Source organism: Eptatretus burgeri, chromosome 2, assembly GCF_056783735.1.
Source record: "Eptatretus burgeri isolate ZD-2024b chromosome 2, Ebu_testis_v1, whole genome shotgun sequence".
Classification (NCBI taxonomy): Eukaryota; Metazoa; Chordata; class Myxini; order Myxiniformes; family Myxinidae; genus Eptatretus; species Eptatretus burgeri.
The window spans coordinates 93,700,618-93,723,939 of NC_140962.1; the positions used below are offsets into that span (position 1 = coordinate 93,700,618).

A 23,322-nucleotide genomic window follows, 5' to 3' on the forward strand; every position below is an offset into this window, starting at 1 on the left:
TCAAAATGTCGGATGACCTCCCACAAATTGCAACAAAAGCAAACTCAACAGATTTTGATTCCTGGATATGTCTTCAGTGACAGAAAAAAGTCCTAAGGGATCCTCCGGGGGGGGGGGGGGTGGGGAAGTCCTGAAATCATGGAAATCCAATATGGTCGCCACCCGGCTTTGGGGAAAAATGAGAAAATTGTAAAGATTGATATTTTAAGATGTAAATAAATATTTTTCTGCATTCTAATTATGGTCAGTATATCGATATACAAGAACAATTATAAAAAGTGAAATGTATTGAGGGTAAAATAAAAAATTATAGCTTTTTTGTCCAAAAATGTCAATTTTTTTGTCCCGAAATTTTTTTTTTACCTGATACTGATTTTGGCTCATGGACCAAAAAAAAAAAGAAATGTTGAAGACACAAGATGAAATCAAGTCTTTGGCAATACAATATAATTATGTAAATCATTGAAACGACAAAATTCACAATTCCACTCGGGGCAATCACATCTGCCTGACGAAGGTTTTGAAATGAAAATGAAAATTCGCATTAAACTCAGAAACTACATCCATTATATACTTACCATTCATGTTGAGAAAAATCAAGCGTATTAAAGTTAGAACTCGACAATGTCGTCATCATCCTCATCATTCACATGGAGTGTTTGTGCAGCCAGAGCCCCTGCAGTTTCCACAAGCTGGAGTGCACTCATTGTTGTGCTTCCTGCATGTGCATCTCATGGTGCTACATTCAGCCTGGCAGTTGCACCTGATGACACGTAACATCTTTTCAGGAGCTGGAGCTATTGATGTCTGAAGTGGCACAAAACCCTCGTCACACTTCTGCCAACCCCAGTCTGTCGGAAGAAGTTCATCTGCACATCCCTTCCATTCTTGGACTTGCAGATACATGCGCAGGCTGTGATACTTTGCTGCTTCTGATGTTGGTGGTAACGTCTGGTTGCATGTGAGAGGACCTCCAAGCCACCTTGTCCCAGTACCGCTGATACCGGAGGGTGTCCAGGGTGTCAGTTGAGTTTCCGTTGTAGATTATCACCAATGTTTTTTGTCCTGCATCTGCCACATCACATACGGAAGCTGGATATGTATCAAAAACCTTGGCCTGCTCATGGAATGTGTTGTTTGCTTTGAACTTTTTGAGGGAAGCTCCCTTTCCAAGCCCATGAAGACGAGATGTTGTGTCGCACACAAGAACTGCATGTAGAAACAGTCTGTGCTTGCATATGTCTGTACCAATCATTTTCTTTGTAGCCTTGATGTTCCAGATGCGAGGCTTCTTCGTGTTCTTCTTTGGCTCGGGACAAAAGAAGAGGTCATGGGATTCTAACCTTGCATGGTAGCATAGGAGGACGAGGTCTGTGTCATCACCAACTAACACAGTGTTGGTGACAGTAGCAGACTGCACGGCCTTCAGTACATTCAGGAGATCAGCATCCCCTGAGGCATGGTGTGTCCTACAGTTCTTATTCTGAAGCTCTTCACTCAACATAAAAATGAATCGCTGTTTATTCTGCCTATTGGCAAGAAACTGTTCCTTCTTAATTGTGAGACGCATATCAGCTGTAAATGTCACAGTAGTGCCAGCATTCCCTTTAGACCGTCTCTGGTGTGTCATGTCCTTCGTGTTGGTACTCTCCTCACCATCAAACACGACTATGGCATCTCCGTACTTCTTCGTTACATAATCAGTGTACTGGTGGCATATGTCTCTGTATGTAGATCCACGAGACCATGGAATGCGTTGAACAAGTGCCCCGCCATCCAAAACATACTGTTGCCCATCATTGGGGATATCTGCTGTGACATCGGATCCAAGAAGATCCCAGATGGCATCAGCAAAGACTGGCTTGTGTGCTTCTTGGAGCTGAAGAAAGGAATCAAAGAGGGCTGGTGGATAGCTGCACAGTTCATATTTGAAGGCCGACTCCAGTTCTTCTGCTGTCTGTGCAACAGTGATCAGTCTCTGGAAGAGGAGTTGTGGGTCAACCTGGACTTGCTCTCCATTAATCTTGACAGATGACTTCATGCTGAGGGTGACAACTAGGCCTTTCCTCTTAAATGTGTACTCGGCAGGTGTTTTCCCATCCATAGATTTCAATATTTTGGCTCCTACAGCATGTGCTGTATCGACGGTGACTGTGGGGTGTGCATGAACTCAGTGGCAATGTTCCTCAGACATGGATCACTACTGAATGGATTCCGTTCCTGTAAATACTGAAGAGCTGATAGTGTGTCCTTCCAGTCACGAGATTGTCTTGCCTTGGTCATGTCCTTCTTCTGCTCTCCAGTGTTGTAGTTCACACCTGTGAGCTCCTGCATTGCCTGGTTTATTTCTGCACAGGCAGGCATTGATAGTAGCCATACCAGCCGTTGTTGCTCTGTCATTCCTCGCCCTCGTGTGAGCCCCCCGCTGGTCTTCAAACTTCTCATCAAAACTTGTTCGATGATCAGATCAGATGAAAGACCTGCCCACAGGCAATAACTTCGTCGAACCACATGGAACCCCTCATCAAAACGTTGTTGGACATTGGGATGTTGAGTTTTGAGGTTGGACATCTGCTGCAGATACACCCTCGCAGATTTGGCATACAGGTTGTGGCCCGAGGCTGCCAGGTAAGGCTGCATTTCCTGGATGGCCTGTAGATGTAGTGCCCAGTGTCCAGTGCGCTCTGCCCGGATGTATTTGCGTAGAATGTCGAGCATGTCCATATCCTGAACCCAGAGCGCTGTAGTTCTAGAAGATATCTTTGAAGACTCTGCATGCTTCTGAAGGTGGTCTTTTCGTTTCAAGACGTCAGACTTGCATACTTCTTCCACAGACTGGGGTTGGCAGAAGTGTGACGAGGGTTTTGTGCCACTTCAGACATCAATAGCTCTAGCTCCTGAAAAGATGTTACGTGTCATTAGGTGCAACTGCCAGGCTGAATGTAGTACCATGAGATGCACATGCAAGAAGCACAACATTGAGTGCACTCCAGCTTGTGGAAACTGCAGGGGCTCTGGCTGCACAAACACTCCATGTGACAATGATGAGGATAATGACGACATTGTCGAGTTCTCACTTCATTTCACTTGATTTTTCTCAACATGTATAGTAAGTTTATAATGGATGTAGTTTCTGAGTTTAATGCGATTTTTCATTTTCATTTTGAAACCTTCATAAGGCAGATGTAATTGCCCCGAGTGGAATTGTGAATTTTGTCATGTTTCAATGATTTACATAATTATATTGTATTGCCATAGACTTTATTTCATCTTGTGTCTTCAACGTTTCTTTTTTTTTGTCCAGGAGCCAAAATCAATATCAGGTAAAAATTTTCGGGACAAAAAATTGACATTTTTGGACAAAAAAAGCTATAATTTTTCATTTTACCCTCAATACATTTCACTTTTTTATAATTATTCTTGTATATCAATATACTCACCATAACTAGAAATAATTATAATGCAGAAAAGCATATATTTACATATTAAAATATCAATCTTTACAATTTTCCCATTTTCCCCGAAGCCGGGTGGCGGCCATATTGGATTTCCATGATTTCAGGACTTTCCCCCCGGAGGATCCCTTAGGACTTTCTTTCTGTCACTGAGGACATATCCAGGAATCAAAATCTGTTGAGTTTGCTTTTGTTGCAATTTGTGGGAGGTTGACCAAATATTTCTGCTAAAATGCCTGTACTAGAGTTAATACTTCGTGGGAGTACCCTTGACAGCAATTATAGCTGTGTTGGGATGGGTCTCCACCAACTTTGCACACTTTGATTGGGCAATATTTGCTCATTCTTCTATTCAAGCTCAGTTAAGTTGCGTGGGGGGCGTTGATGGACAGCATTCTTAAGTCATGGCATAGATTTTCGATGGGATTTAGGTCGGAGCTCTGACTGGACCACTAAAGGACATTTATCTTTTTTGTTCCTTAGCCGCTCCAGTGTAGCTTTGGCTGTGTGCTTTGGATCGTTGTCATGCGCTGAAAGGTGAACTTCCTTGCCAATTTCAGCTTTCTTGCAGCAGACAGCCAGTTTTCCTCAAGGATTTTTCTGTATTTTGCTCCATCCATTTTCCCTTCCATCCTGACAAGTGCCGCAGTCCCTGTTGATGAGAAACATCCCCAAAACATGATGCCGCCACCACCATTCTTCACAGTGGGGATGTTGTTCTTTGTATGATGGGCTGTGTTGGGTTTGTGCCAAATGTAACGTTTGTATATCAGCCAAAAAGTTCCATCTTGGTTTCGTCAGACTACAAAACTTTTTGCCACCTGGCTTCAGAATCTCCGGAGTGTTTTTTTGCATACCTGAAACGGAACTCAAGGTGGGCTTTTTTGAGTAATGGCTTCCTTCTTGCCACCCTACCGTACAAGCCAGACTTGTGGAGTGCTGAGATATTGTTGTCACATGCACACAGTGACCATTCTTTGCCATAAAGGCATGTAGCTCTTTCAAAGTTGCCATTTGCATCTTGGTGGCCTCTCTGAGCAGTCTCCTCTTCGCTTGGTCATTCAGTTTGGAGGGACAGCCTGATCTAGGCAGGGTCTTGGTGATACCATGTACCTTCCACTTCTTAATCACTGGCTTGACTGTGCTCCAAGGGATATTCAAGGCCTTTGTAATATTTTTTACCCATCCCCTGATCTGTGCTTTTCCACAACTTTATCCCAGAGGTCTTTTGAAAGCTCATTGGTGCTCATGGTTGAGTCTTCACTGTGAAATGCACTACCCAGCAGAGGAAACTTACAGGAACAGCTGATTTTATTCTGAAATAATCAGAATCACTACAATTTAACACAGGTGGAGGCCAATTAACTTGGTGTGTGATTTTGAAGGTGATTGGTTACACCTGAGCAAATTTACAATTACTTTTATAAGGTGGTGGACACCTCCCCAACCAATTTTTGTATTTTTAATTAATTTTCTGAAATTTGTAGAATTTGTTTTTCACTTCTAAGTTGTGGGTTACAATGTGCAAATAAAGATGGAAAAAGTCTGATTTAATGCAATTCAATTCCAAGCTATAAGGCAACTGAAGATGAAAATTTTGAAAGGGGATGTACACTTTCTCTTGGCAAGTCCAGAGAAATTCTTTCCCACCAAGGTCAAATCATTGAAATCATGAAGGGCTTGTTGTGTCCTGGTCTTTGTATTAGCATGCCATGCAAGTGCAATGTCAGGGTGATGGCAGAAGGGATCATCATCTCACACATTAAAAAAATATAACATATCTTTGTGGCATGTGCATTTCAGACAACTTCACCTGTTGATGAGCTTAGCAGAATCAAACCCTATGCTGCTGGCTCGTGTTGGAGGCCAGGCCAGACTTGAGGCAGAGCTTGAGAGGACCAAGAAGCTCCTTGCACTGCAGAACATGTCTGAGTTGAGCAAAAGCGAACGAGACTCTGAGATGTGGACAGCCTGGCTGCAGGCGTACCGGTACATATGCTAAATCAGCCTTGTGTTCGCTCGCTCACTCTGACACGCACGCACGCACACACACACACACACACACACACACACACACACACACACACACACACACACACACACACACACACACACACACACACACACACACACACACACACACACACACACACACACACACACACACACACACACCATTGTTGCAGCTCAGAAGCACCACTGCTGGCTTTTTTTCTCTATTAGACTGGCTGTCTTGCACTGGGGTTATCATGGATGTCGTCATAACTTATTACATTGTAAACATACATGTATCACTGTCAGGTAAGGAAGAAGCTGTTTATGTGTATATTTTTACTCGTTTAACTGTCCCCTTCTCAAGTAATGGGTATTTCTTGTAAAGTTCAAGCCTTGTAATCAAAAGTACAATCATGCTTCTTGAGAAAAGCACTCTTTCTGTTTTACATTCAAAAGAGGCAGTTGTATCTCATTTTTAAGCCTGATGTTGACTGAACAGTTAAGGTGGTTGGCTTAACATCTCAGGGTCTTGAGTTGAAGCCCCTGTCTTTCTGTTCAATAACACCAGGTGGGTTAATTCAGCCTGTCATCTTTCTGATGTTGGGCAAAATGAGAACCAGCTTACTGGAAGCAGGGCACTGCATCAGCACTCCCAGCATTGATGTAACCTGCAGTTACAATCTGCATGCAAAATAATAATCTAATTTTTGACTGCTCGCATATCCAAGTTCAGATATCGCAAGTTTCAATTTCAACAGGTTAAGGTGTGTGCATACATGTGCACATTTTATATAATTTATCGATACAAAAAGAGAAATGTCTGTCTGTGTGTCACCATTTTTAGCTCACCTGGACTTTAGTCTGGTGAGCTTTTGCGATTGAGCAGTGTCTGTAGGTGAGTGAGTGAGTCATTCAGTCAGTAAACATTTCAGTCATTATCGCTTGAACCAAACACACGATTTTGTTGAAACTTAGACACAAACTTCATATCTGATGCCTAACGAAGGTGTATTGACCACATCAAAATCTGCACTCATTAAGGGGATCTTGGGGGGGGCGGGGGTTGACCCCCTAAAAAAGGTATTTGCTCTCTTCTCCAAAACTACATGCACAATTTCATTGAAACTTGACCACAACCTTCATCACCTGTGAGGTACCAAAGTTTGTTCACGGCATATAAAAAAGTTATGGTTGAGGGGAATCTACGGGGGGTTTGAGCCCCGCAAAATAGGTATTTGCTCTCTTCTCCGAAACTGCACATATAATTTCAATGAAACGACCACAATCTTCAGCACCCATGATGTGCCAAAGTTTGTTCATGGTATTAACAAAAAAATCGGGGTTAACGGGGTCTGCGGGGGGTTTGAATGACTGTTGCACCTGATCCAGGTGAGCTTCAGACTGCACAGTCCTTTTTTATCATGGATGGCCAAACGGATCTTTGTCAAACTTTCAAAGGTTCATCAGTGTGTCGGGGAGTGTTTTCGGAGGGGGGGGGGACATTTTTTTCACAACTTTGAAAAAAACGTTGGATTTATTTGTTTGTTTGTTTTTTCTTTTAATTACTCTATAGAGCCTTGGGCTTTGTAGCTTTGTGAAAAGTAATATTAAATGGTCTCCAACCCCTATTCCCCCTTCATTTAATCCATTTTCATACTCTATTCATTTAAATCTTATTTCCAATCTTTCCCCTTTCACCTTACCCCAGTAAAAAAAAAAGCACATGCACACGCACACGCACCACAAAACACGACAATGCCAGTTCTGCGCTGCTTGTGAGGGAAAAGCTAAAGGGCTACGTGCAAACCACATGGCAGAAACTCGTTGTGTAACCTATACCTACAATGCCGTGTGGCGAGTGGGCGGGGCTGCCCGGTCAACAACAGTGCCTGCGGGACAATGAAGACAGACATAAGCGAGCAACTACCATCTTTTTCTATGCCCCGCTCGAAACCCTATATAAGCCAGTGTGGTGCCCACCAGCTGTCTGACGTGCCAATGACTGGTACAAACCCAAAAACTGCCTGCCTTCCAAGCTGCTTTCCTGCCCACTTTACTTATTGCCTGTACAAGCTCTCTGTTGCACCGAGGATCGAGACGAAACAAAGGATTGCCTGAACGAGTCATTGCCAGTACGAGTTGTGCTCGGTGAGACCAGTTGCGCTGATCAAAGGACTCCGAGGGCAGACGGAAGTACACAATCCTTGGGCGCAACAGCTACAATCACACATACTCGCGACACGCCGCACAGACATCCCACACCCACTCACCACCACATTCCTTTCTTTCCTTTCCCTTCCCTCCACTTTGGATCAACACAGGTCCACCTGTCTGCGTAGGGTGAGCAAGGGGCCAACCCACAAAGCCTGATCATTTTTTAATTTTTATTTTGTTCTGTCTCTCTCCTTTTCTGGATTATTGTGGCACTTCTGTTTTGTGTTCTAGTGCAAGTAAGATTGTGTAAAGGGATCTTTTATGTGCTAAGGGTAAATTGCTGTCTTGTGTGTGTTTGCCTGCTTGTGAATACTTGATACGTGTTTGTAAATAAGTGCTTTACATTGGTAAACTGCTTCAAACCTGTTCTGGTATCTTTTCCTTCATTGTTTTGATATAGTATGTACGTAATAAATAGACAGGGAGGCGTGCCCCATGAATTTGCTATGTGGGATGTTGAGAGTGCGGTTCCCCAGTTGAGATGATGAGCTCACCAGGTGAGGTAATGCGACGCTGAGCGTGAGGATCCTGCTCAAACTAGTCATCCCAACCGGCATACGCGGTTGCGTGGAAATCCGTCGGGCCGCAGAGTTATCCGTAGTTTGCGGCTTCAGGGTCAGAGGTTGAGTGATGCAACCCCTTCGTGAACCCTGCGCTCTCTAAAATGAGATATATCTAATATATAAAGCTTATTCTAACTACTGATTGAATGACTGATGTTAATGTTCGGTACCTTCCAGGTAACGTAGAAAGCTGAAATTTTGGGTGCCGATAGACGTCAAAGCCGATACACCGGGAAAAATCACAGAACCGTCAGAAAGCGTCAGTAAATGAAAATATCTGAAAGTAAGTGCAGCTTTGTGCTCACTTCAGGTGAACGACCAGAGGCAGTGTGCAGCAGTGGTAAATGTGCCAACATATGTACTTAATTATGAATGTTGGTTGATGCATCTATAAATACTGTTGGACCCCACTATTTACGGGGGGATATGTTCCTGAAAAATGCCGCAAATGTCAGGGCATTACTTTTTGTTTGTTTTTTTGTTTGTTTTGCATGGTCTAGGCTCGTGGCAGAGTTTTTACACAGAACAAATCAAGACACAACATAAGGGAACAGCAGGAGAAATGGGAAACACCAACAGCAGTGTGGTGGGGGGAAATAGATGGAGACAGACAAACAAGGGATGCAGGTAACGATGAGGGTTAAGGGAGAATGCAAAGTGTGGACAATATGGATACTTAAGCAAAATTGTGTTTGACCAGTTTGTGATTTTTGTCAAGGTCTGAGGAGAGGGAAGAGGCTGCTGCACATCTGTCAGAAGGATGAGAGATGTCACTGCAGAGAGTGGAGTCATGAGCAAAGAGGTGAAGAGGATTTTGCAGAGAGTTGGAGAGATCATCGATTAAAAAACAGAAAAAGCACAGGGCCAAAAACACTGCCTTTAGGAACTCCAGCCTGGACAGAAAGAGATGAAAGGATTCTGTTGAGAGCCACACGTTGTCTACAAAAGTGGAGGAAGTCAGTAATCGAAGAGTGGAGTTGGCCTTGGATTCCATAGGCAGACAGTTTGGAGAGCAAGGCAGGATGCCAGATTGTATTGAAAATTCAAGATATTTCCAGAGATGGCCCTGATCTCATGTATGGTATTGAGGGCCTCTACCATTGTTGGCAGAGTGGAAGAAACATGTCCAAGGTAGAGTGACCAGGTCTGAATCTGAATTGATGATCTGACATGAGACTGTTGGAGAAAAGGAATTATTTTATGTCAACTGCGATGATAAATTCCATGTCCTTGCTGATGATTGGAAGGGACAGAAAGGTCATTGGACTGTAGTTAAGGGGATCCGTTTTTGCACCTTTTAATGTAATGCTGTGATGTTGACTGATTTCAAATTTCCCAAGTGGATAAAAGTGACAAGTCCTGGTGCGTGCGTGCATGCGTGTATATAAAAAAATATGTATATATATATACTCAAACATATTGTTGCAGACCCGGGGTCGAGGGAGAGAAGACCACGATGGGGAGGAAAGCTACCTCGGGTTCCCACCAGACTCTCCGGAATCGCAGGCCGTCGTGACGGCCTCTGTGACGCGGCGGGTCGCTAATCGACCATGAGCGCCAATAACTCAACCACGTGACTTGGCGTCCTCCGTATAATGAATACCGGTTACATAATGGTCATGTGATTCAATTACCAGGGGACACGCCCTCGGTATACCTTGTTCAAACCGGATCACCTTACCGGATCAGATGCAGCTGAGCGTAACTGCTCAAGGATGTACCGGCTAGGAAAATAGATCGTTGGGGGATAACATCCCGGCTCAGCTAGGATACGAACCATGCTGGACCAATGAAGGAAAAGATGAAAACGAGCTGAGAACATTTCTACACAAAGCATTTATTTACAATTGAGTAAGGAAAGGTATGTGGCACAGTGAATGGGGTTTATTATTATGTACAGCAGAGAGAGCAAGGAATTCATGGGGTGCGACAAAAGGCAAGCAATTTACAAAAGCAGACTTATCCCGTTATGTCTTCTACAATCTTAACTTATGCTATGACAAGTGCTATCACATACACACACACACACACACACACACACACACACACACACACACACACACACACACACACACACACACACACACACACACACACACACACACACACACACACACACACACACACACACACCAGATGAAGATTAGACAACCAGAAGGAAGGAGAGCAGATCCGAAATAACGGCCTCGCAATACCTGGTGCGGTCGGGCGACCAACGCAACCCATTACGCTTCGGGGGAGGTAGGAGGGAGAAATGCTGGCATTTAAGGTGTGGGAGTGGGAGGTGTGATGTGCAATATGGGGGTTGCCGTTTTGCTAGAGGAAACTGTGATTATGAGTCGGTAATGGATGCTGTTTTGTGCGTCCAAAGGGGATGAGATAGAGGGGTGGAAAGACAGAGAGGAGAGAAGATGCGTGAGGCAAAAGATTCCTCGCCTAGTCGTGCATAGGTCTGTGAGTGTAGCGTGTACTTCCATGGGATGCTCCTCTTGAGCGTTCCCACCTCAACAGTCGGCGTGTTATCTCCTGCTTAGTCACTTTGCTGGGGCTCATGGAAACGTGTGCTCCGCGCTGGTCCCAGAAGAACGTCTGTCACACACCGACCACGAGTATAGATGCAGCAACAGGCAGACGAGGAGCGGTGAAGAGAAGGCGGAGCAGAGAAGCGAAGGAAAGGGCAAGGCAAACAGGCCAAGACTAAGGCAAGGCAGGCAGGCGAAAGGAGCAGAGAGCGGATGGCTTCGTGATCCGCCTTTTATGAGCCTCTTGCGAAGGGTGGGGTGACGACCCGAAGTAGCGCTGTGACCCGAATCGGGCTACCTTATTGGGCCACGGCGGTCATAGCCCCGCCGTGCCCGGCTCCTGGGGCCGGAAGCGGTCTCGTGCACATCTGCCATGACACAGCTCGCCCCCCCCCATTGCCCCACCCGCCATGTTCTGGTAACTGGGCGAGGGCCATGTCGTTCCCGCACACCCATATTCGGGGCATTCCCGGCAAGATGCGGTTGGTGCTATTAACGTGCTTGGCCGGTCTCTGCACCACGTGGTCCGAGTGGCCTGGGCCGTGCAGCACGCCTCTGTTTGTGGCGAATTGTATCGATGCGGAGATGCAAGGAGGCGTGGGATGATTTTTCCCATGTGCAGGAAATGTTGGTGGTCGAGATGGTGAGTTTTTTTGTGAGTGGAGGTTGAGCAAGGTGAGATGCCGTTGTAAATTGGCGTGCAGATCTTGAATGAAAGGGCGCGCTATGCGTGCACCGGGCAGCGTCTTTCTTCGTGGTGATTCTCACTGGCGGCTGCCTGAGTGCCGTGCTTGACTTGATTTGCACCATGATTCAAAGGAAAGGGTTGGATGGAAATCAGTATTGAAGAAAGAGATATAATTATTAGACCCATGCATCGCACTTCGTCCCGTTAACTCACTAGACATGAGGGGAAGGTCTGACAGCACAAAGACTCATGAAATATCTGCCTGGGGATCACTGTATGTTGGGTGCCATTGCCTTAGAGGCATGCAGTTTTTCAGACCCGCAACAATATATATATATATATATATATATATATATATATATATATATATATATATATATATATATATATATATATATATATATATATATATATACACATACATATAGTGTTGCGGTTCTTAGAACTGCATGCATACAACAGATAGGTGTCCCAAGACAGTTATTCCATTATTATATGTGTAGATAGTCCCCTTCCTTTTGTTTCGCGGGACAACAAGGGAGTGCGTTGTGATGATCTAATAGCTTGGGTTGCTTCAATCATTTTTTCCTTCATTTCATCCCACTATTCTTCTTTTCTGATTATTCCTGAGGTAAGTCAGCCACGTGCGCCTTGGAGGCCAGTGCGTGCGGCGCCGCGGTGAGGGATCTGCTGCTCAGAGATTCTCGTTCCCAGGCAAGCCCTAAACCCGGCGTGTGTGGCGAGTGATGTGCGCTTGGCAATGTGGGATTGTCGACTCAAGCTTCCAATGGTCTGGGGAGAATTGCCGATTGCATTAGAAAGGCATGCAAATAAATACCTCTTAAGAGGCTGCACGAATGGTGTTTTTCACAGCACGGGAAACACTGCCAGCACGACGCCCATGCTGCACGAAACACGTACAGAGGCCAATAAAGCCGACTCCACGCCATGTTGGGCAGGATACGAGTGTGCGGGTAGAAGTGGCTTGTTTTTTTTCTAACCTCAATACCCGACACATATTGGTGTTTGCCCCGCGCACACGCTAGCGGAGTCTTGTGAACGTGAGCGCTGGCCACGTGCGTAATCGCAGAACCGCGTGCACTCTATGGAATGTGCTCGAAAGCAGACACGTACGCCGCTCGTGAAACGTGCATGTATTAACCATGGTGATGTACCTTCGGTCCTCACTGGCAGCGGTGGATTCTCCACGGATGGTGAATATCTTCTAGTCTCTGCGGCCAGCGAGGCTGCGATCGACCCAGGGAATGTACAGTGCAGGCCACGTTGGCGTGCGTGGAACGAGCGCGTTGATCGACGCTGGTCAAACGCCCGAGCGGGCATTCGGAACCCTCGGCCGGCCGCCCAGGGGTTTTTGCGGGATGATTCGCGTCCCAATTTCAGTGTGGGCGATTCATGTCGTCTTCTGGGTTCGGAGCGCAATATTGCCGCTGTTTGGGGTGGCCTTGCCGGAAACGAAGTGAGGCGGTTTCCGTCCCAAGCTGGCGGGCCACGTAAGGGATCAGGGCCAATCGGAGCACCCGATTCGGGTGATTACGTTTGGATTCAGAATGGCCCCTCCCTCCGAGCTGCGGGCCCTATAAAGGTCGGGTCAGTCCCTCTTGCCCGGACTGTCTGTGTTTCCTGCTCCTCGACTCCGCCTCCTCGTCTCCGCCCACACCACGTCGACCCCACCCGCCTACCTGATCCCACCCACTGCTCCACCCTCGCGCTCTGGACTCCGCCCCTTCTCCACTCAAGCTCCTCCTTCACGAGCACAGTCTCAACATGTGCGGCTTGGTACAGAGGCAACGCGCCCACTGTTGGGTACCGCACCCCGGAGCATCCCCTCCCCCGAAACGTATTGGTGGCACGTCGTGCTATCGGGCGCACAGGTACCGAGATCATAGCCTCAACCACCCCCCCCCCCCCCCGGTTGCAAAACTACTCTTCATCGGGGTGTGTGTGTGTGTGTGTGTGTGTGTGTGTGTGTGTGTGTGTGTGTGTGTGTGTGTGTGTGTGTGTGTGTGTGTGTGTGTGTGTGTGTATGTATGTATGTGATAGCACTTGTCATAGCATAAGTTAAGATTGTAGAAGACATAACGGGATAAGTCTGCTTTTGTAAATTGGTTGCTTAAGTAAGACTGTAGAAGATTGTTGTCATTGTTATTGTTGTTATTTCTGCATTAAGTCTGCTCTGTGTCCCCTTTTGTAAGTTGCCTGTTTATTGTCGCACCACACACTTCTTTCTAGGTGGGGTGAGCTTGGGGTGGACGGCACCGCGTAGAGACGCCATGAAGATATAAAGACGTTCTGTGAGGAGAGACGTTCGGAGAGGAAAAAGCGAAAGAGGGACGTTCTGAAGCGAGAGAGATGTTCTGTGAGGAGATACGTTTTGAGAGTGGAGAAAAAGCGAAAGTGATACGTTCTGAAGAGAAAGAGATACGTTCTGAAGAAGAAAGAGATACGTTCTGAGATAATAAAAAAACGTGAACGAAAGAGGTACGAGACAGAAGTGAGCATGAAGTGGGTGTATGCATGCAAAGGAGGAGAAGGAAGTGTGGGTGTCTGGCCATCACCAACAGCGAGACGGTTCGCCCTGCCCAGAGCTTTCGGAAAGCGAGCATGTGGACTGGCGTTCAGGGCTGCCCCGCGAGAGGCTGTACGACAAAGCTGGGTGCTGGTGACGGACGTGACACGCACGCACGCATGCATTTCAGAACGTTTTTGCTTCACGGACGACTTTCTGGTGAGCGAAACAATTTTCTCCCCCTCCCTCCCCCTGAATGATCCGTTGGGTACCCTTGTCTGTATTTAGCTGTAAGTCAACCCCCGTTGAGCTTCTTCTCTTTGTCTCTTTCCTGGCATTTTGATTGCTTTTGCTTTGAAATTCTTTATTTACCTCAGCAAATAAAAAGTTCTTTTTATTCATTTATTTTATTATTAATAAATTATTTGTCGATTTCCAACCTGTCCGTGTTTGTCCTTTCCTTCATTGGTCTGGCATTGTTTGAACCAAGATAGACGGGGAGGTAATTACCACAGATTTGACCAAAAATAGTCGGCACGCACCAGAGGTTAAAACGCTTGGCCGCCCTAATTAAAATCTAATCAGATAATATTGGTGCTTTGCCGAGGGCACGCTCCCCGCTCATGTAACCACGTGACCTCTAGTAAAACGGAATAATTAGACGACGGACACGAACTCGTGGTTGACTGGGTGGCGTTCGTGGTTTTAAAACAACCCACCGTACCACAACGTTAATTGTGAGCGGTGGTCCCACATCTGGCTCTACCGAGGACGACTGGGGATTAATCCTGATGTGGATTTTTTAAACCCACTTTGTTGTGATCGTTGTCCTCCTGAAGGATTCTAACTGGTCGATTGTGGAATCCTATTTGACTTCAGACAGAGTTTAACGTTTGTCCGATTTGATTATAAAACCCTACAAAAAACCCTATCGACACTGATAAAACTGATGTCCACACAAGTCCTTCCTTGTGAAACAATTTATTTCCTAATTATACACCATACACTTCTCGCCTTTGGATATTCACCCAGACTGTAGACGTGTCCTTTAGACAAAAAGCCACTTCGTACATTTTCTAAGCAAAGGTTCATTTATCAGCTCGGTCACTCTGCTCCAGAACAACACATTTCTTATCATTTCGGGCAAAAGTCTTTTGGCCAGAAATGACAGCCAATTCAATTTGCAGCATAAAAGTTACATTTCTGAAACTCCATTTGTTACAATTTAAAATACATTTAATATAAATTTTTCCCCCACAATCCCCCTGAGTGACAATCTGGTGTCTCGGTACCCCTCACCATAACAACATATATATATATATATATATATATATATATATATATATATATATATATATATATATATATATTGTTGTGGTTACCAGATTCGCAAACCACCATTCAGGTCCCTTAGGTGAGGTATCTCGGTAAGTGCATGTGTAGTTAGGCCCAAACCCGTTGTCTAGTGGGAATACATGTCATTTATACGTGCTGCGACTCTTCAGGATAGCCGTTTTTCTTTTACTATCTTTATTTTGGACCAATCGCCACCATCACAACCACAACGCCGCTTCACCACAACCGCCATGACCTTTACCGTCACAACTCGCCACCATCGCATCACCGTCATCTCGCGCCACTCATGGGCACCGATGCTGGACTCGTGTAGGGCGCACGTTGAACAGCGTGTACAAAATCACGGATTTTCTGCTTCAAAAACGGATCCAAAACGACACACGCCCACTTTTTGCCGTCCAATCGGTGAGCGAGGGGCGAATTGGCCCCGCCCCCAGGGCGATCGATATATGCAAATTTGTGGATCAAAAAGCCTTCACGCCCACTTTTTCTCGGGCCAATGGGGAGCGAGTTGAAAGGTCAAAGGCGAAGTTACGGGGGGATAAAAGGACGGTGTTCGTCAGTCAAAGGAGTAGTAAAGGTCGGAACGAGGCGAAGGAGTCGGAACAGAGAGTCAAGACTTCGCGGGCGGTGGAGCTGCTCGTCGTGTGCGTTGAAGTCGGAACGGAGGGGACGAGCTGTGGAGAGGCGGCGACACCGGACGAGGGGGTGCTCGCGTCGTGCAGGGAGCTGCACCCCTGGGAGGCCGGCAGCGCGACCTGGCCGAGGTGGAGACGCTCGTCGCGCACATAATAAAGATCCTCTATACCCCGAGCATCAGCAACCCCCTCCTGTTTCCCCCCCGCGCTGAGATAGTGCGACCAAGGGGGCCCCGTTCCCACCCCCTGCCAGGCACTGTCCACGAGGCCCGCGGGTTGCGGGGCCATCGCCGCTCCGCGTCTCATCACCAGACGGGTAGGCCCGACCAGGTCTCGGCCCCAGGCCTACCTCATTCTTGAGGGTATTTCTTTTCCTTGGTTTTGGGTATGTGTTGTCGGCGCCGTCTGTGAAGTAGAATTGTATAAGTGTTGCCGTGTGCTCGGTAGTCGGTATTAGCTCTGCACTGTGTTTTCACTTTTATGTTTGCTTTTTGTGTAAATGGAATTGTGTTTTCTTTTTTGTGTGCATTTGGTGGAATTGTATTTGTGTGCTTCCCGTGTGCCGAGAATAAACGTGCTTTATTGTTGAACTGTTCTCCCGCTTCGCTTCGTCTTTTCCCCATTGAACCCCCATCTTGCTTCACGTAAAGGGTTGGTAGTGGGCTGAATACGCCCGATAATTAATCGAACCGTCGAGGTCGACGATAACACCGCTCGGTTATTCTGATAGTACGGAACGGGTCGCTTAAGTGGCCCGTGTCCGAAGTCGACCTGCGGCGAGGTGCGATCGCCCGGTCTACCCTCCGCGTGGGTACTTAGGTAGTTCGAATTTGGCGAGCAACCCTATCCCACGCGGGGGCTGATTGGCTCGATCGCGGTGTGACCGAAAGGTCCACCCGTGACTGGTTCCCGGCGTTAGTCCGAGAGGGTCACGACTGGATTGTCCGTCCGGTGGGCGACGTGCCGCGATTCGAGTTACGTGGCCGTCGCACGCCGGCGGGCGCGAAGACCGCAACAATATATATATATATATATATATATATATATATATATATATATATGTTGTTGTGGAACACTTACCCCAAGGGGAGAACACACATGGACATGTAGGTGACCCGAGGAGCAGTTATTTCATTATTCTTTCTATAGATAGTCCATAGTCCCTTGTGAAAGGGCTTTTTTTGGGGGGGGGCATGCATTGGCTCGGCTGTTTGTCCCATGTAATGTCTTTCCCCCTCCCCTTCTGTTACTTTCAATTCTTATTCCTTCACACAATCGTTCTGTTCAATCCCTATGTTACTTTCAACCATCCCTTCACCCCCCCCCCAATCGGCCTGTTCCAACGGTCCACCAACAATCTCCCCTCCATCAAACATCTTTCAACAGTCCCTCCTTCACCCCATCGGTCTTGCCTTCAATCCCGTTGCCGTTTGGTCATCCCTCAGTCGTGCGGGGTTCCTTTCCATGTTCCATCCATCCCATATTTTGCGGGTATGACCCGTTTTCTTTCTTTAAAGCATTGTTTACGGCTGCATGGTTCCCTGTTGCTTAATTTCTTTTTTTCATAGGACTCTGAATTTCAAATGGTATTTGCAAAAAAATCACAACTTGGGTGTCAAGTTGGTCAAGCCTCTAGACTGGTTGACCATCTCTACTTCCTCTGACATCAACTCATCCTGGGAATTCTTTCAAAGAAATTTCCTCTCTCTCTTATGCACAGATTTATCCCCTCTCGTCTTCAGTTGGCCTACCCTTCCTCCCGCCCATGGTACACTGAAGCTTGTGGCGAGGCAGTTGTCCTGAAACGACTTGCCTTTGCGTCATGGGAGGCGCTAATCCAACTGAAGGCAATCTCAGTTCCTTCCCCAAAGCTCGGAACAAGTGTGTGTCTACCCTCAGGAAAGCCAGAAAACAACATCTTTCTAATCTCAAGTCTAAACTCTCCAACCTGTTTCCCTCCTCCAAATCCTGGGGGTGTCGTTAAGTCTGTTTCTGGTGTATGTTAACCCTCCATCTCCTCCCTTACTTCAAATGGCCGCACAGCTGACACTGCATGTGAAAAGGCTGAATGCCTAAACTGTTTCCTTCTAAATCTTGTGTCCCAAACCCATCGCTTTTTGTATCCACCATACCCAGTCACACCCAGCTTTCCTGGACTATGTGTCCTTTTCTCCTGACAAGGTGGAGAGCTTTCTGTCAAACCACGACTCGGATTCTGCAACCGGTCCAGACAGCATCAGCCCACGTGTCCTAAAAACCTGCTCCTCTGCTCTTGCTCACCCTCTCTTTGTTCTATTCACCCTCTCATTTGCTCAAGGTCATCTGCCTTCTGCTTGGAAATCAGCAAACATTACCACTCTGCATAAAAAAGGTGCAAAAACAGATCCCTGCAAATGCAGACCAATCAGCCTTCTCCCAATCATCAGCAAGGTTATGGAATCCATCATCGCTTCAGACATTAAATCCTTCCTCTTCCCCATTGACTTGATTTCTGATCATCAATTTGGATTCAGACCAGATCACTCGATCTTGAATATGCTGCTTCTGCTCTCCCAACAATGGATGGACATCCTCAATGCCAGATATAAAATCAAAGCCATATCCCAAACATATCGCGTGCTTTTTATACAGTCTGGCACTTTGCCATGCTCACCAAACTCTCTTCCTATGGTATCCAAGGCCATCTCCACTCATGGCTCGCTGACTTCCTCTCCTGTCGCAGCCAACGTGTGGCTCTTAATGGAGTTCTCTCATCCCCTCTTCCTGTCCAAGCTGGAGTTCCTCAAGGCAGTGTTCTGGGCCCTGTTCTTTTTCTGGTTTTCATCAATGATCTCTCTGACTCTGGAAAATCCTTTTTATCTCTTTGCTGATGACTCCACCCTCTGCTTTACCATCTGTCATCCCTCAGATCGGAAAGCAGCAGCCTCTTCCCCTCTCCTCAGATCTGGATAAAATTCCAAGCTGGTCAAACGCGATTTTGCTTATGTATCCATATTGTCCACCCTTTGTGTTCTCCCTTACCCCTCATTGTGAGCTGCATCCCTTGTTTGTCTGTCCCTGTCTACTTCTCCCTCTTCCCTGCTGTTGGTGTTTTCCCTTTCTCCTGCTGTTCCCTTTGTTATGTTCTGTCCTGATTTTTTTTCTTTGTAATTGCTCTTCCACGAGCACAAACCATGTAAATGTAAATTAAATCATATAAATAAACAATGCCCTGACATTCCTGGCATTTTTCAGGAACATATCCCCCGCAAATGTCGGGGTCCGATTGTATGCATATATTACCCGTAATTTTATATACATACATACTGTTACGGCCACGGGTACCGAGTGTATTATGAGGGCGTTTAATCCCCGTTTGTCCTCGGAAGAGCCAGACCTGGGGCCACCGCTCACAGTCAACTTCGTGATATGGTAGGCTGCTTTAGAACCATTAACCCCAATCAGTTAACCATGAGTTCCAGTGTCCACCGTCTAATTATGCCATTTAACTAGAGTTCACCTGGCTTCCTGAACTGGGAGCGTGCCCTCGGCAATGCACCAATCTTATCTTGATTAGATCTTAATGAGGGCGGCCAAGCGTTTAACCGCTGGTGCGTGCCGACTGGCAGGTCAATTACTTTGGTAATTACCTCCCAGTCTATCTAGGTTCGGACAATGCTGGATCAATGGAAGGAAAGAACAAGCACGGAGAGGTTGGAACGTCGACAAAGGAATTTATTAATAAGGGAAAAATAAATAAAAAGAACTTTTTATTTCCGTGTAGTAAAATAAGTAAATTCAAATCAATCAAAATAATCGCAAGCAAATAAAAAATTAATCGGGCACTGATAGAAAAAGAGACAAAGAGCAGATGCTTATCACTATGCCTTACTTAACAATTAAACACGAGACAAGGGTACCCAGCAGATCATTTAGGGGGGGAGAGAAATCCAGTCTCACTCACCAAAGAGAAGTTGTCGTACGGCAAATAAAATGTCCTAAAATGTGTGAGCGTGCTTTGTCCGTTGCCAGCGCCCAGCCTTGCCGTGCACCCACTTGCAAACGGGCTTGAACACCAGTCGACGTCACCCCCAAGAATCAGGTACGCCAAGAGCCGGTCTCGAGCAGAACCAGCATTAACGGTCAGAGCGTTACCCACCACCAGGAGCCACAACCGACAGACAGCTGTTAGGAGCTGTGAGAAGCTGAGGCGCTGTGAGAAACTGTCAGGCTGCAAGGCCGTCACCAACTGTCGCCAGCTCACCAACCGTCTGACTGGAACTGACGAAACAGCCGTCTGACTGGAAACGACCGTCTGACTGGAACCGACGAAGCAGCCGTCTGACTGGAACCGATGAAACAGCCGTCTGACTGGAACCGATGAAACAGCCATCTGACTGGAACTGATGAAACGACCGTCTGACTGGAACTGACGAAATAGCCGTCTGACTGGAACCGATGAGCGACTGTCTGACTGGAACCCACGAGCCGACCGTCTGACTGGAACCGACGAGCCGACCGTCTGACTGGAACCGACGAGCCGACCGTCTGACTGGAACCGACGAGCCGACCGTCTGACTGGAACTGACAAAATGCTCTCAAAGCTGTCAGAACCACAACCAGCTATCGCCAACTCACTCGAAAAAAAAAAAACGGTCCTCTCGTCCTCGTTATTGGCAGCCTGTCTGGGCGAAGCCTTAAGCAGACTAGCAAAATCCACCCCGCCCATTTGCGCATTGTTGCACGTAACAAACTGCCAGTCTCGTGATCATTCCTGGCCTACTATGCCGTTTGTAGTGCTGGACGAACGGCATGAAGCAGCCATTTGCCAGAATTACCAAGCGAAAATATGAAGCGCTCATAAAACGTCAACAACAATTATCACCTCAACGTTCAGGCCGATACGAAAAAGAGCCAGTTAGCGTCCATAGAGCTGCTGAACGTGGTGTCAAACGTCGATGGAAAAAGGCGGGTGTCAACATCGATGAAAAGAGGTGGGTGAGCCTCCATTGGGCTAACGGTTATCTCATGTGCATGAATGTGTCTGTTGTAAATAGAAAAAGGAGCTTTCCATAGGAGAGGGAATCTATTCTTTACCCTTATCAACGTATCAAGTTGGAATCCCACCAGACATGGGGATAGGTCTATCCTGGACATGCATTTCAGGAAATAACTGTCTGAGGACCTAGATGTTTGTATGCGTTCGGCGGATCGGATTCTGAAATCCGTAACAATATATTGTTGCGAATTCGTGCCCGCCGGTGTGCGATCGGCCACGTGACTCGAATCGCGGAACGTCGCCCACCGGACGGACAATTCAGTCGTGACCCTCCGGGAACTATCACCAGTCACCAGACTGGCTCGAAAGGAGCCAGTCACGGGTGGGCCTTTCGACCTCACCACAATCGTGCCAATCGGCCTCCCGCGTAGGATAGGGTTGTTCGCCAAACTCGACTTACCTAAGTACCCACGCGGATGGTAGACCGGGCGATCGTACCTCGCCGCAGGTCGACTCCGGACACGAGCCGCTTGGGCGGCCCATTCCGCACTATCGGGATAACCGAGCGGTGTTATCGTCGGCCTCGACGGTTCCGATTAATTATCGGGCGTATTAAGCCCACTACGAACCCTTTACGTGAAGCAAGATGGAGATTCAAACGAAGGAAAGGACGCAGCGAAACGGGGAACAATTCAACTTAATGCATATTTATTACCCAGCTCACGAAAAGCACACATATACAATCAGTCAGAATGCACATATATCAATTTAAAACAAAAACAACAATGCAGAGCTACGACCGAATACGCGAACACACGGCAACACTTATACAGTTTTGCTTCACAGACGGCGCCGACACACATTTACCCAAAAGCAAAGGAAAGAAGCCACCCTCATAGGCAAGGGGACAGACGGGCCCGTAGGCTAATGTGTGCGCAGGACCTGAAGGAGCGGTCAGGTCCGCGAGACCGGGTGGGTCCTACCCGCGTCCTCGTGACGAGCCGCAAATGTTGCTGCCCGGCGGTGCCCCGACTTCGTGCTCCTTCGCGGGTTTCGTTGGCACCGCTTGGAGTGGGGTGGGAATGGGGCCCCCTTTTTGCACTCTCAGCGTGGGGGAAAGGGGGAAATTGCTGATGCCCTGGGGGAGGAGAATGGCTGGCTGGCTTAGGTCCCGCGACGAGCGATCCCACCGCGACCTCGTCGCCGACCGCCATATTCCCTGCCTCGGACCCGAGCTCCTTGGCCTCCTCCCACAATTCTGCTCAGCCGACTGCGGAAACTACCTTGACGCCTTCGCCTCCCGACTTCACTCCGCTCTCCAACCCGACTTGACTGCCAAAACTCTCTGCCTTCAAAACTCACTCCTTTCTGCCACAAAACTCTCTCCGATTCTCTTTGCGCTCGGCGCTTGATAGGCCGGCAGGAGAACCCATATGCAAATTTCCGGATCAGGATGAGCTCGGGGGCGGAGCCACGCTCACCCATTGGATGTAGGAAAAGTGGGCGTGAACCTCCCCTGATCCTAGAATTTGCATATTTCGATTTCACACGGTCGTGCCTGGAGGCGGGGCCAAGATGCTCCGCGCTTGCTGATTGGACGGATCAGAAGTGGGCGTGTAGAATTCTTGATCCGAATTTTCCCTCGGAAAGGCCGCTATTTGCACTCGCGGCTCGGTGCGTATCGCTTGAACGAGCCCAAGACAGCCCGACGCTCAGTGTTCACAGGTGATGCCCAATGGCCGTAGAAGGAGAGAGGTGAGGGTGGTGGAGGGTTTATCGGTGGTGGTTTGATGGTTATGGCGGTTGATTCAAAATAAAGATAGAACAGAAAAACGCCTAACTCAAAGCGTCGCAGCCCGAATGAATCGCATAAATTCCCTTCAAACAACTGGTTTGGGGCTAACTACACATGTACTTAGAGTTATCTCACCGACGGGCTCTGAATGGTGGTTTGCCAATTTCCACAGCCGTAACAATATATTAAACACATCATTTTTTTATATACCTGATCTGTCATAATATTCTTTTTGTTTGTGAAAAGGGAGAGATTGAAGAAAGACTTTGAGGTCTCTGGAGTTCCATTGGAGGAGTGGAATGCAAGTCGAACAAAAATCATGAATTCAGCAAACCCCAAGTATATTCTCCGGAACTACATTGCACAAAGAGCCATTGATGCTGCTGAAAAAGGAAATTTCACAGAGGTGAGATTTGGATAGTTGGGCACTTATGGAACTTTGTCACATCTCATTAGGCAAGTGCCAAGATGGAAATACCATACAAGCCAAGCCTTTGGGTGTCTATCATAGCCATGTACCTTACTGATTAATTGGAATATGGTTAAGAGAATAAGATAAAGTCTGCTTTTGGTTTCCTTGGAAGATGAGCA

General features: G+C 47.1%; 1 protein-coding gene across 1 annotated transcript in view; it reads left to right on the forward strand.

The window, feature by feature from the left end:
- The window catches only part of SELENOO (selenoprotein O), a 70,709-nt gene that overhangs the window by 45,315 nt on the left and 2,072 nt on the right, over nt 1–23,322 (forward strand). The window contains exons 7-8 of the mRNA XM_085870313.1: nt 5,259–5,444; nt 22,978–23,137. Of these exons, the coding sequence (XP_085726439.1) occupies nt 5,259–5,444; nt 22,978–23,137 (346 nt within the window). The remainder of the gene's footprint in view (nt 1–5,258; nt 5,445–22,977; nt 23,138–23,322) is intronic.